Source organism: Solea senegalensis, linkage group LG8 (assembly GCF_019176455.1).
Source record: "Solea senegalensis isolate Sse05_10M linkage group LG8, IFAPA_SoseM_1, whole genome shotgun sequence".
Taxonomy (NCBI): Eukaryota; Metazoa; Chordata; class Actinopteri; order Pleuronectiformes; family Soleidae; genus Solea; species Solea senegalensis.
This window is the reverse complement of record NC_058028.1, coordinates 4,262,636-4,276,938: the sequence shown is the minus strand read 5'-3', so window position 1 is coordinate 4,276,938 and position 14,303 is coordinate 4,262,636. Positions and strand designations below refer to the sequence as shown.

Genomic DNA, 14,303 nt, shown 5'->3' with positions numbered 1-14,303 from the left:
AATCCTAAAGTTGCCATGTTGTGACGTTAAACAGATTTCGCTCACAAATTCATACTTAAGAGTATTTATTGGTCTGACTTTTAGGCAACGATGAGATGAAAAAGTACAGGCGTGATTCGGTTGTAACTTGGTGACAGGGTGATGGTGGTGAATGAGTACAGGAAGAACTCATTAACTTTTGCAGTGGCTGCCATTAAGAGCGGGGACACAGGAATTTGTTTCCACTTCCTCTGACTGTGTGAGAGCGGGCGACTTTTTTTTGGGCATGATTTTCTCAAGGGGAGAACTTTCTAGTTCACGGAATAGTATTACATTACATTACATTACATGCATGTTAAAAGTCCAATTTTAGCCAGACTAAGACAATAATTCGTTTTTCTTAATGTCATGTAAACACGTTAGTCTGACTTGGATCTAAGCTAGTCTCAGTCGGACTAACATACCTGGAAAATGTGATTACATTACATTACATTACATGTCATTTAGCAGACGCTTTCATCCAAAGCGACTTACAATGGAATCAAGTACAATTAGCCAGGGGTGGAATCGAACTTGCGACCATGATGTCTTTGGTACACAAGGTAGGGTCTTAACCACTGAGCCACTCCACCCCTGATTCCTGATTCATAGTCCGAGTCCATACTCCTGCATGTATACACTTAGTCTTACTGGAGTCAGACCTGGTCTTTGACCCGGAAGGAGAAGGAGATGACCTATAATGTATATGCAGAAAACTTTTGCAAAAAAAAAACCAATCAACACGATCGCGCCGACAAGGATAAAAGCTACGGAGACGAGAACCACAGCACGATCCGTCGCGCCGCTAACTGTTTGTTTTTCTGTGCCGTAAAGGTCAATAGGAGACTCAATACGCACTAGCTTATAGAGAGATACAGCGCCAGCATTTTTTTAAACCATGTTTGCACAGAAAACACTGAAAAAATAAACACAAACTGACTAATCGCAGCAAACTCATTATGGACAATTGCTCGGCTGCAAAAACATGTCATTATGGAGTTCAGCCCAAACAGTTTAATCTGGTCGACCTCGCAGTCCAGTGAGGGGGAAAGAAGTTATGTAATCCCTCAGTATGGATTTTTATTCTTTTATTTTTCCCCAGCAAGGCTCTGGGTTTGAAGAACAGTATGTAATATCTGTCGCCTGGAGTCTCTCATTTGAAAAACAATGCAGGGTGGAATCATGGGAAATGTTGTCTTTTTTGGTTCTCATGTGCCACGGTGGCAACAAATATAGGTGAATATGTGACTTTTAATTTGAAATTTCTCTAAAACTGTACAGTAAAAATATCTGATTTAGAGTATTATAGTAGTCATAGATGTCCTGAACACAACAAGGTCAGAAGTTATGGAAATTTTAGCTTTTTATCTCGAAGTTGATAATTTTTTTGATTAAAAAGTGTAAATATGGGACTTTTAATTTGAAAATTAATAATAATAATAATAATAATAATAATAATAATAAAAAAGATTTTACCACATGACTTTGCTTTTTTTCATGCAACTTAACGGCTGTATTGTTATTTTTTTGTCCCTTTTAAGTGAACTAAATTGTACAAAACCTAAAACAAAGTCACTAACTGTTCAAACCTGATTATTTGTGAAGCAGCAATAACTGGAGAGGAAGAAAGTAGGCTACAACAGTTGCAATGTTTGCACTGTCAATGACAAGCTCCTGCTGTATTTACTCTGTTTACTCACTGCTGTTAATCATCATAATATTCAAAATTTTTCCATATTCTACATATGGAAAAATATTCTACATTTTGACCGTCTCTGCTGCTGTAACGACCCCCGCGAGTTGATAATAGAAGATAATTCATGGGTCATGTCATAAAACAAATTTTCTGACACGAGAAGGAAGATAAGACAGAAATATCAGATCTATAATGAGACTTTAAGGGTTAATCTTATCTTAATACATCTTGTAAAACTGTTGATGTATCTCCGGAAGACGATCACTTTCACTTCTTAAAAAACAGAAGCTGCCGCAGTGAAACTCTGTGACGTTTGCAGGTTTGTTTCTTTGTTTTTCTCTCATGTGTTTGACCAAAAACTTCCTGCAAGTCCTTTTTTTTTTTTAAAGACTTGACTTTGGAGACTTGAGGGTAAAGTGAAGGCCGTGACATGTTCAGCGCTGATTAAAAACATTATCAAGCTCCGATGAAGGTGAAGAATGTGAGGCATGTGCGTCTCATTCAGCCGCTCATCTGGAGTCACTGTCCAACATTCTTCATCCTCGTTTGTTTTTTAAATTAGAATTTGCAACAAAACCATTAGCAGAATCACAAAAGCTGCAGATTAATTGTTGTATTTTTAACAATTTGATGTTTTAGGAGAATTTCACAACTATGTGCAACTTAGACACGATAGAAAAAAATCAAAAAATTTGCATTTAACGCAGTTTTGCCACTCAATACTCAGCGTTTTTTAATGTTTATGCGAACTCATGATTCTGTTCTTTGAGACGATATTAAGTTAGTTTTCTCTCTGCAGGTCGTACTGATGACGATCAAGAAGACGATCATTCACTCATACGTCTCTTCCAAAAGTCTGATGACTGAATATCTTCAGGAATATTGTACTGAGAGAAAAATCATAAGCTGTGAAGTGAATCTTTGTCAAAAAACACATGTTTTTTTTTTTTTATATTTAAATTTAGATATTGTTTTTTCCGGTTAACTCTCTTATAAATGATTTTGTTCACTGTAAAACAAAATATATCAATTTCATTAATTAACTGATTTTATTGCATTTTTTTGTTCTTTATTAGTGCGCCAAATTGCAATCTATTCTTATTTTCTTATCATTAGTCCATAAAATCAATGTTTCCCAAACCTCAAAATCATGATGTTCTCAGACATTTTTTTGTCTACAAGCAAAATTTTTAATGATTTCTTAGTTTTATGGAGGAAAGAAACCAGAAAATATTCACATTTAAGAAGGTGAAAAAAATCAGCAAACTTGCTTATTGAATGACTTAAATGATCAAAAATGTCAAAATGATCGATAATAAAAAATAGTTGGCAACTTGGCAATTAATAATTAATCAATTAATCAATTCAGGCCTATTATTTTTTTAAATGGTTAATTATTGTTGCTATTATTTTTGTTTGTTGTAGTTTTTACTACAGTTTTTCATTCATTTTCTTCCGTTGTTACTGTTTTCGTAGACAAGAACTGCCAGTAGCACTAAAGAGGTCGAAAGGTTAAATTCCCCCTAAGCAAGTCTACGTGCTGATGTGACACTTAACTCTAAGTTCCTCCTGATGACTGAGTGAATGAGTGAAAGTGTAAAACTGTCATGTGAAGCAGCTTTGACTGATCAACAAGACGATATAAAGAAACAGACTATTTACCAATTTGTGGCAAAAAAACAGAATTCCAATGACTGATTTTACTCCTTTACTTAACCAGGAAGTTCCATTAAGATTAAAAATCTCTTTTATAAAGGGAAAACCAGGATGAGACACGGACACTGTCATTCTCTGTGCTATTCTGTCAAAACCCCAGGAGGAAACAGTGACGACTAGAGGCGACACAGAGAAGGTGCTACTGAGGGATTCTGGGAGTTTACCCACATGTTGTTGTTAATGATGTCCCGCAAACTAAACCATGTGACTGTGATGTGTGCATTTGAAATTAAATATTTAAGAAGCCTTTAACACTGAATAAAGGCTCCTTAAAGTGGAGGAGAGGAGGGTTAAGGGTTAGTTTATCATCCAAAAGTAAAAACTGATTTTTTCTGGACATGGAATGAGCTGCAAAACACTTCACTTTTACAACAGACACTGATTGACTTCTTTAAACACGTTCAAAGTTGTTGTTTCGTGTCCCATGTGGGACATAAGGTTATACAAGTGAAACATAACATTGGTTATGTAGTTAATTGGGTTGAGTTGGTTTAACTAAGTCAATCAAATGTCTTATTATTCTTATTTTTTTTGCTCAGGTTTTCCCTCAGATTGAGCTCCTCCTGAGACCCTGTGTTTTTAGTATAGTAATAATAATAATTATAATAATAATGATGTTAATTATAATAATGATGATAATAATAATACTAGTATTCATGTGTACAGCAGTATAATGCACATTTTGCACTTCATTCAATATTTTTGTATAGTTTGTCCTCATACATTTTTTTTAAAATGGCATCTTTTGCTTTTGTTTTTATGACACAATACTTATTATGACCTTGCACCTGGTATACAAGTATACAAAAAAAACTCAAACTAAGCATTTACAAAAAGTAAAAACTAATAGAAACTAGCAAACACACTCTAAAAACAAATGTAAAATTCCAAACTATTATAACCTTGATCTCAGTGGGATCCTTCTGAATAAAGGATAAAGAAAATAACAGCCAGTATTCATTGTGAGTTTCTGAACTATATTTCTCAAACTCCCCAAAACACTACAAAGCAGCACCTACTTTCCAGAATGGTCGGCCTCTTTTTGTGGCGCATCTTTTTGAATTTCCCTCTGAAGTCTCTGGGTGGAAACGGATCCAGGGGTAAACCGGCAATACGTCCCAGGACGACCTCGTCCAGCCCCTCCGAGCAGTCCGTCTCACTCTCCACTGCTTCTCTGCCAGGACTCTCCTCCAGAGACATGTTGGACGACTGGGACACGGCCACTTCTATCATTCTTCCAAAGGAGTCATTTAAAGCCTTTCTTTTTTCCTTTCTTCTTGCTCAACTTCTGATGTTTAAAATATTCTTCTTCTTCTTCTTCCTCTTGTCCCAGGACAGTAAACGTCTCTCTGTCTCTCTGTGTGTGCTCGTGTGTTTTGCACTTGTCGAGGCAGTTCGACAAGTTACAGTAACATTTATGAATGTGGCAGGTATTGGATGACTTAGAGCCTCCCACTTCTCAGAGGAGAAGAGACGAGAGAGGGAGAAGAGAGGGGGCAGTCATAACTGCAGAGGGAGAGAACGAGGCCGCTCTGACAGCCACAGTGTCCACACCCACTCCACAGCCACGAGGCATTCATGAACAAATATCCTGTATTTGTTTTGGAGTCTATACTCATTTGAGTTTTAACAACGTGTCTCGCTCCTGGCAGCAGGAGATAAAAGGACACTTTTTTCCCTTAATCTAATCCAACACTCCCCCAAATCCACACCCCCACCCCCAACCCACACACACACGCATAACATTTTGTTTCCCTCATTGTTTCCTCACATTTACATCTGGTGTCGTTCAGGAAATAAGTGAAAGTGTCGAGTAAAAAAAGTGGAACAAAGAAAACACCCATGTGTTTTAAGTCCCTGTTTCAAACCCTGTAGCAGGGCCGGACCAAGCCTATATGAGGCCCGAAGAAGAATAGGATATTGGGCCCTCTGCTTCCCACCACATGTAGCTGGTGCTTAACTATTATATATTATACAAATATAACACTATAGAATTCCTGATATATTTGTTTTCCTTCCAAAATGATCACATATTTGACGTATTCAACTGTGGCCCAAACGGATTAAATCAGAAAGTGGCCTAACATTTTATAAAATAAGGGACATATGTATGAAAAGTGCTGCAAAATGGCTCAGTAGTGCCCCCCAAGGGCTGCACCAAATTTCACAAAACTTGGTAGAAACATGACGCAGCCCAAGACGAACAAAAACGTCCATTGGGACCATGTCCTCAACGCAACAGGACGTCGTCCATTTTGAATTGCCCTGTAACTTCCGATTGGCTTGACACGTCACAAGTAACATCACATAGCTGCCATTTCACCGTAAAAAAACAGGAAGAGTATCCTGTAACTTCGCCGTACATTGACCGATCTGCACAAAACATCACATGTGAGATAAGAGACGCGAGGACCCGCACAGTGCTGCTTGCAGCTTTGATTTATAGTTGTGTTATTTACACCAAACTAGAACAGAGATTCCCAAAGTGTGGACCACCCCTAGTGGGCTATGAAGGTACTGCAGGTGGGCCGTGAAAGGTCAATATAAATATAATTTTCAAATTGCTGAAAAATATGTACGATAGATTTTAGGAATAAAACAGAGCCATGGCATTTAAATTATGTTATTTTTCTTTTATCTGAACTTTTTACGACAGATATTGTGATTGTCTCTCAATATATTGATTACCACAGAATCGTATCGGGATTTTTTGTAATCTTAGACCATAAATCGCGTATTGTATTGTAATATTCACCCTGTGATTCACACCCTGTCTAAATATACCTAAAGATATCTTTAATGTTAAAATGGTTTTGTTTTTTTCACACTCTATTGGGGCCCCAGGGGTGCCCCAAGCCCCTCAGTTCACATATGCCTTGGGCTCTGCCCTGTAGTGAATAATAAGGGGACACACCCTCCACATGAACCAGTTTTTCCTCGCCTGACCTACATCGACACCACTAACACCCTGTGCACGCTTGTGAAAGAGAAGGCGTTTTCTGTTTTAAGAAGAGGGAAGACGACATAATCTCCTCTGCGTGTCACTGATTTGTTTTGTGTTTGCCGCACAAAAGAGCGGCCACAAATATGCCAGGCATCACAACTGCACTCATGACTGACAGGTGAACTCCAGAAGGAGCCTCTGGCAATGCGTTCCACGTCATAGTAATTTTTTTCGTTTTAATCGACGTGTCACAGGAGAAAGTGACATAAAGAAAACAGTTTGTGAGAAAAACTGTCAAAAAAAACAACAACCAGTAGACTCATCGTGTTTCCACTGCTCCTGCAACACAGAGTCCATAACAACACAGCAGGCGAACTAAAACTAAACTAAAAACATCCCTCAGGGCACGAGAACATCATGTTGTCACAATAAATAACGAGAAAAAAAAAGCTTTGAGGACGCGTCGTCAGAACATTTACATGAAAGCAACTTTCTGTTTGGAGTCAAAAGACAACGTCAGAGGAAGAAAGAAGAGATAAACAAAAATAGGAAAATAAACATATACTCTATAGCCTAGTGTTTAAAGGTCACATTTACATTTTGAACCTTTCAACTGCTTATTCCTTATTATTATTATTTTTTAAATTGTATTTATTTCCCCACATGTGAATACAATTAAGAAAACTAAGAAATTAAAAAACATATGAAGAAATGTGACAGATATATCGCAAAAAGGGCGACTTCTTAGTAATTTACCTTTGCCCAGGGACAACAGCTTGAATCACATTCAATTAAATAAACTCTACAAAAAAAACGCTAAAGTAGAACATATTGCACAAGCAACTTGAAAATTAAGCACATTAAAAAGAATAATTATATATTGGGGCTGAAACAGCCAAAACAATATACACTTAAGAAAGAAATCTTTAAAATATTTTGGGTGAAAATGACATCATATGAAAACTAGAGAGTTACAGTTAGGGAATAATACATATATAAATATAAAGATTATGAGGTGTATTATTATAGTGATTAATATTATACAATATCTAAAGTTTTATAGACACCAGACTATCACTTATTTTCACTAATGAAGCCAAATAATCTACACTATAAAAAATGGTTAAAAATCATTTGCAAATAAGTCAATTAAGCTCATTCGAAACTCCTTTTAACTTACTTTTTTTTAGTTTGCTTTTACTTCAGTTGAGTGTTACCACTTTTAAGTTCTTAGTTTTTTTAATGTATTAAATCCACAATATTTGACAGAAAACTGACTCATACTTTCATTCATGATGGAAAATGCTGTATATCAACATAGCACAGAGATGGTAAACCTGAAAATCGGTCCTGAAGTGTGTGACTGTAAATGACAAGAGTAATTGTAGTAAAAGTGTGCCCTCTGGTGGGCGACAAAGATACACTACACTTGTAATGAGAGAAAACTTGATGCTCAACCTTCACAGCTGAATTTAGATGTACACACACACAAACACTTGTTTTTATGTCTTAGTGAGGACACTTCATAGATATTTATGTATTCCCGAGCCCCTTACCCTAAAACCAAATTTTAACCTGAAAAAAACTTAAAGTTATGGACGCAGACAAAATAATAATTAGAATCTAAACTCAACTTTAACAGTTCCCTCAGAAATGAGGGTCTGGTCTCCATGTGGACTACTGGTCCTCACAAGGTCAGTGTTTAATGACAGAAAAAAAAGGTCCAAACATGTAATAAAAAATATTTGTCTTTTCTACGACAGTTTTGAAATTTAAATTTAAATGTACTGAACGACTCAGGGGTTGGTGGTTTCAGAGGCAGCGCGGCCGGTGAAACCAACACCATCCCACAAAGACAGAAGTCTGTTTCCATGGTGAGACACGGAGGACAGAGAAGGGCGCCATGAATTATTGAGAGACATGAGGCCTCCAATGTTGGCACAAACTCCAGCTGGAGGTGAACTCCAGAGTCAGATGGAAACACTGTTACAACACCACGGATCAGGAGATCTTTGATGTTGTTGTTATTATTCTGCCTCTGTTTGATGTTTGTGAACACAAACTCTGTCAAGCAAAACTATCAGACCTGAGGGAGCGTTTGTTTGTATACAGCAGCAGAGCTGAGGTGGGCGGAGACATGATGTATCTATTTCATCTATGAGATCTGAAAAAAAAAACGTGAATTCACTTCTGAGACGTTTCGTGGACGCCTCTTTGTGATGCCCCCCCCAAAAAAACTCCCCTCACATGAAAACAATCACTTCCTGTGTGCAGCACAGGAATGTCACCAAACACAGAGACATTTGTGTGGAGCGGATGGGCTTCATCAAAAATGTCTTGTTTTTGAGTTTTTGAGTTTCGTAATTTAACCGACAAACTTTTGCAACTACAACAGATGCCTCCTGCAACCAGGCTCCTATTGGACAAAAGCAGCTGTCAATCACACTGGTGTCCACTCACATGTGACAGACTTTATCGCCTAGTTTCCTCTACATGTGAACATAATTTACAGAACAATTTTGTTCTACTTAAGACAAGCTGAAACTAGCAATTGTTAGCTCATTTGTTATTAGTATTACTTTTTGAAACTAGTAGAGTTGCCCCCTGGTGGTTAACTGCTACTTCCCTCTTACTGCCTGGGCTAAGTTCAATTATTCAGTTTAATCAGCTGTGTGTGAACTTACTGTTTTTGACGATAAGTGTTTGCATGTAAGTTACATACTACAGCTTTAAAGCAAATAGGAAAAAAGCTAATTTTACTTGATAAAAACTTCGTACCTGTTTGGAGGGACAATGTCTTCCCAGCTGTTTTTTTAACCACTCGTCCTCTGTCTCTTCATTCTACGGCCCACTGTGTCTCCGTGTCCTCTCATGTTCCGACGTGAAGACATGGAGGAGAGTCAGCGTCCGTAGAGACTAATGAGGAGACGGGTCACCTGCTCCAAACACAAAAGCACCATTGAAACAAGCTGCACCTGTTCCCAGCACTGCCTGGAGAGGGGAGGGGCTTCATCCTGAAGGGGGAGGAGCTTCATCCTGAACACATGAGCACACTGTGGCAAGAAAAGAAAAGAAAGAAAAAAGCATATCCAGTTACTAACAGCTGAATATTCTCTGATTAATCAATTTATTTTTGGATTTATTTTCTTTCTGATGGATATTTGAGCAGTTACACGACTTAAAAGCTTGTGTACTTTTATTACATTTCCTAAAAACCTGTGTATTTTTCCTACATTTCCTACATAAATTGTGTACTTTTATTACATTCCCTAAAAATGTGTACTTTTCCCACATAAATTGTGTACTTTACTACATTTCCTAAAAAACTTGTGTACTTTTACTACATTTCCTAAGAACTTGGGTACTTCCTACATAAATTGTGTACTATCTATTTGATTTACAGTCATTTCCAGAGTGTGTGCTTCAGCCCTCTGGTGGGTGGTGACGGTACTGCATGTTTGCTGCAAGTAAACATAAATAAATAAACCTACTTGATTCAATGATATTTTGTACTTTGAAGTTTTGTTATTAAGCTTTAAATATCTGCAAAGTTGTTTTAGAAATTGTTGTCAAAATAACAAAGACAAACTTCTGTAATAAACCTAATCTTACCTCCAGTAAACAAAAATGAAATTAAATGACAAAAAAAACTTACACTGGACTAATTATTATTTACCTAAAGAACAAAAACATCTCCCACAAAAGCAAAAACAACTTATACAATTAGCTTAAAAAAATAAAAAAGTAACCCAAACAATTAGATATAAATTATGTATAAATTAGTTAGTTATAAAGTTTCAGGTTAAAAAAATGTTTGTATTATAATAATATAATTATAATATAATAATTTAGGGAAAAAGATTTCCCTAAAAATCCTTATGTATAAATATATGTACATATATACATATGTATCTATCTATCTATCTATCTATCTATCTATATATATATATATATATATATATATATATACATATATACACATATATATATACATACATATATATATATACAGTATATATATATATATACATATATATACACACACACACACACACACACACACACACACACATATATATATATATATATATGATAAATAATACAGATGTTTTTGGCTGGACACAGTTTCTCCTCAGGCATGAAAAGCAAGGTTTCTGCAAAGAAAGTGCAGAGTCAGCCGGAACTTTGAAAAAAAACGGTTTTTGAAATATCTGTTTTTACAGCAGGTGAGTTTATTACACACACACAAACACACACACAGGTTTTCATGACTTCAGAGGACGTTACATTGACTTACATTAATTTCAGGGAGACTTACTTTTTTTTTTTTACTACTTTTTGACATTTACCACTTACAAGAGAGGAGCTAATGCTGACCCCTGACCCTAGCCTCACTTTAAAACATGTCTTCACCTTAAAATGTAGTCATTTACATCATGGGGAGTTGATTTTTGTCCGCATAAGGAAGACAAGTCCCCATGATGTCATGATGATGAGGTCCCCACAACATAAGGAATACCAGCTACACAGAAACATTCATGCAATCACACAGACACAGACAGACAGACACACACAAACAGACAATAAAACAAGTTTCTCTGATTTGAAAACAAAATAATTTTTTTTTAATTTATGGACAAAAAAAAATCATTATTCCCACATTCGAAAAACACACATTTCAACATTTTCTGACATTTTTATGGACCAAACAAAATAATGGACGGTAAAAATAACTCTTGATCAAATCTGTGTTCACCTTCAACTTTACAGCCTGCTCTGCTCTGGTTTCCACGGTAACGCTCGTGACACCACCATAAAGCTGAGCAGCATAGTTATTGGACTGGAGATCACGGTTCTCTCGTCTAACATCTCTCACAGTGTGGGAAGAGACAGGAATCACCTGCAGTAAATACTGAAGCAAAGAAAGCGCACAGTGGTTTTTTTGTGTGAGCCGCAGTGTGACGACGATCCACCAGGTGGCGGAAAAGAACACGACAAAAAGCAAAAGCAGACATCACAGAATCATTGTTATTATTTATTCAACGAAACAGGGAAGTTTAATCTGTCTATCTATACACACTTCAGCTTTTTATGAAAAAGTTAAAAAAAATGTTATATTAAATTTAAACATATAAAAATAAAAAAGAAATTGGCGGAAGAAAAGTCCTTATACCAATAATGTCTGTTTGAGATTGACAGAGGATTCATTCTTTCACATTCAACACTTTTAAATAGCTTATTTTTACAGTGTTAATGTCAGGTCTTTCATTCACTGTTTTTTTTAGTGGAGGTGCAAGATTATTATTAACTACTGTACCTCTTTAGTTATGTTTTAATCGTCACGGAGCAACTTCCTGTCTCTGGTGTCAAACTGAATTTCAAACAGAAAACCCCTTTCAAAGACACTCCAACGACCCAAAACTCATGCGAGAGGAGGAGAAATGAGCTGCAATAAAAACCCAATGCAAAACCGAAAACACAAACAGAAGAGAAAACACCAGCTCTACGACCAGCTGTTACGACTTTATTAAAATACCTTTATTATGAGGTTTTCTCTTTCTCTTTTAAAGGGGCAAATCTGTAGATTACGTATTACGGATTATCATAAATTAGGCTCGAAGAAGAAGCAGTAATACGCTCTCACGCTCATTTGTCTTCGCAACGAGCTGCTGATTAAAGACAAGACGTCCATGTTATTGTTAATTTAAGGCAGGTTTTTGTTTCTGACTGAAGACAAAGTTTTACTTTCTGGTCTCTGAGGTAGATGATGGAGGAATGGACACTTACAGTGGTATTAAAAAATATGCACTCCGAACCTGTAGGGGGAGCTCTGTAGAGGAAAAATAGGGTCGAAAAAGTGACCAGACTTGCAAAGTTCCTCTTGAAAAGTACAAGTGAAAACAACATCTAGAAGAATAAACACTAGATATATGAATATTATTGATGTATTTTAACACTGGAAAATCATTTATCATTATGTTGTCATACACAATGTAGAATACCGAGGGAGTTAAACAATGCAATGTTGCACAACATTTTCTCTACAGCAGTGGCTCTTAAACTTTTTTTATATCAAGTACCACCTGAGAAGATATTGAGCTCTATTGACTCTAATTATGATTATTTAATTTATTTATGAGAGCCTGCACACTCACACAATGTTGTGAGGACCTAAGTCCTTGTGACGCATCGCAATTTTAAAGAACTAAACGTAGGTGAAAATGGACAACAATTGGCATGCACCTCAGATCTGGTGAAAAATTTGAATAAAATTAAGGGAAATACATCGAAAGTGGTGCAAAATGGCTCACTAGAGCCCCCCAAAGGTGAAACCCGGTAGGACAAAGCTGAAACTAAGTTGCACCAAATTTCATGAAACTTGGTGGGAACATGTCGCAGCCCAAGATGAAGAAAAAAGTAAATTGGGAGCATGTCCTCAACGCAACAGGAAGTCGGCCATTTTGAATTTGGCGTCAACATTCTGCAATTTGCACGTTTCTTAACTGAATTAATTTGCATGTCAATTGTATTTGTACTACACAAATCAGAGATGAAAAATGATCAAAAGGGTCTCAGATTCAAAAGGGCGTGGCCTCAGCAATTTTCGGGAATTTTGGCGAATGGTTTGCCACAATACAGGAAGTGCCCTATAACTTCACCGTACATTGACCGATCTGCATGAAAAACGTGACACAAGAGACTCGGCCAGAAATGACCAGCACATGAAAACTAAGTTGAGGGCATAGCGCCACCTGCTGGCAGCACGGCGGCTGGGCAGCACAATGCTGCTTGCAGCTTTGATGCAATCATTTTCTGTGCAATTCCTCACCTCTCCTCCAACCAGAAGAGAACCATGAGAACCATGGATGTAGATGTACATTTCTCAATATAAGTATATTTTTATTGACTGATTGGTTAAATGTCACGTTAAAAACACAAGTGGCATTAATGTACCAGGTCAAAAAAAGCAAACAAAGTGCAGCACTTGAGCTCATTTTTAGTAATTTTTCTCTACAACTGGAAGTTTTCTTTTGTCACAGGTGACATCAAATCTATGTTTTTTTCCCCCCAGGCCGTCACACTAATGAACACTTGACCAGTTTATTTATTTATTTATTCACTATTTTGCACCTCATCTACATAAATATATATATTTAGAAATAGACCGGACCTCTGGACACCTTATTTATTCACTTTTTACTACACTCTTTTTAAGTTATTGTTCTTGTTGTCCTTTGTTCTTTCAAGTTGAATGTTTGTTAAGTTATGTTGATGTTTATTTTTAATGTACAGCGTGTGCTGGATAAAACCGGAGTCAAATAAAGCTGATTCTGATGATGTCATCACCAATGATCAACATTAATTCTTTCACATTTTTACACTTTTTAATGCCTTACTTTTACAGGTGTTAGGTCTTATCTATATTTTAACAGACTTTCATTAACTTTTTATGTGTTGTAGTGCAGGTGCAATATTATTATTATTATTATTATTATTTACCACCCTCCACTAGGACAAGTATGATTTAGGTAAGAATCTACTCACGGAGGACGTCACCAACACGTATCACAGTTTGAGAACAATGGATGTCGACACATTTCTCAATATAATTATATTTCATTGACTGACCACAAGTGGCATCAATGTCAAAGGTCATTGCCACACTGTTTTGTCTCTGGGAGCTCATTTTTAGTTACTTTTCTCTACAACTGAAAGCTTTTTTGGTCACAGGTGACATCAAAGCTATAAAAAAAAACCAAAAAAAACCCCCAGAGAGACAGCAATTGTTGACAAGAGCAGACAACATAACTGGGATGAGTCACAGTTCAGTGGTCATCACCCTCACTCTCTCCCTCTCTCACTGGTTAAGAGCTCACAGAGAGAATAACAGTGATTCAAGATGATAGAATGCCCAACAGCTCCGTCCAG

The 14,303-nt window shown here is 36.7% G+C and overlaps 1 protein-coding gene across 8 annotated transcripts in view; it reads right to left on the bottom strand.

The window, feature by feature from the left end:
* The window catches only part of frya (furry homolog a (Drosophila)), a 65,405-nt gene extending 60,555 nt beyond the window's left edge, over positions 1–4,850 (bottom strand). For 6 of the 8 annotated variants that reach the window (XM_044031612.1, XM_044031617.1, XM_044031614.1 and 3 more), the window contains exon 1: positions 4,450–4,842. In XM_044031612.1, the coding sequence (XP_043887547.1) occupies positions 4,450–4,663 (214 nt within the window). In that variant the 5' untranslated portion in view covers positions 4,664–4,842. Of the gene's footprint in view, positions 1–4,449 lie in introns of all 8 variants that reach the window. The other 2 variants (XM_044031621.1, XM_044031620.1) reach the window with 2 other exon arrangements.
* Positions 4,851–14,303: the final 9,453 nt, after the last annotated feature.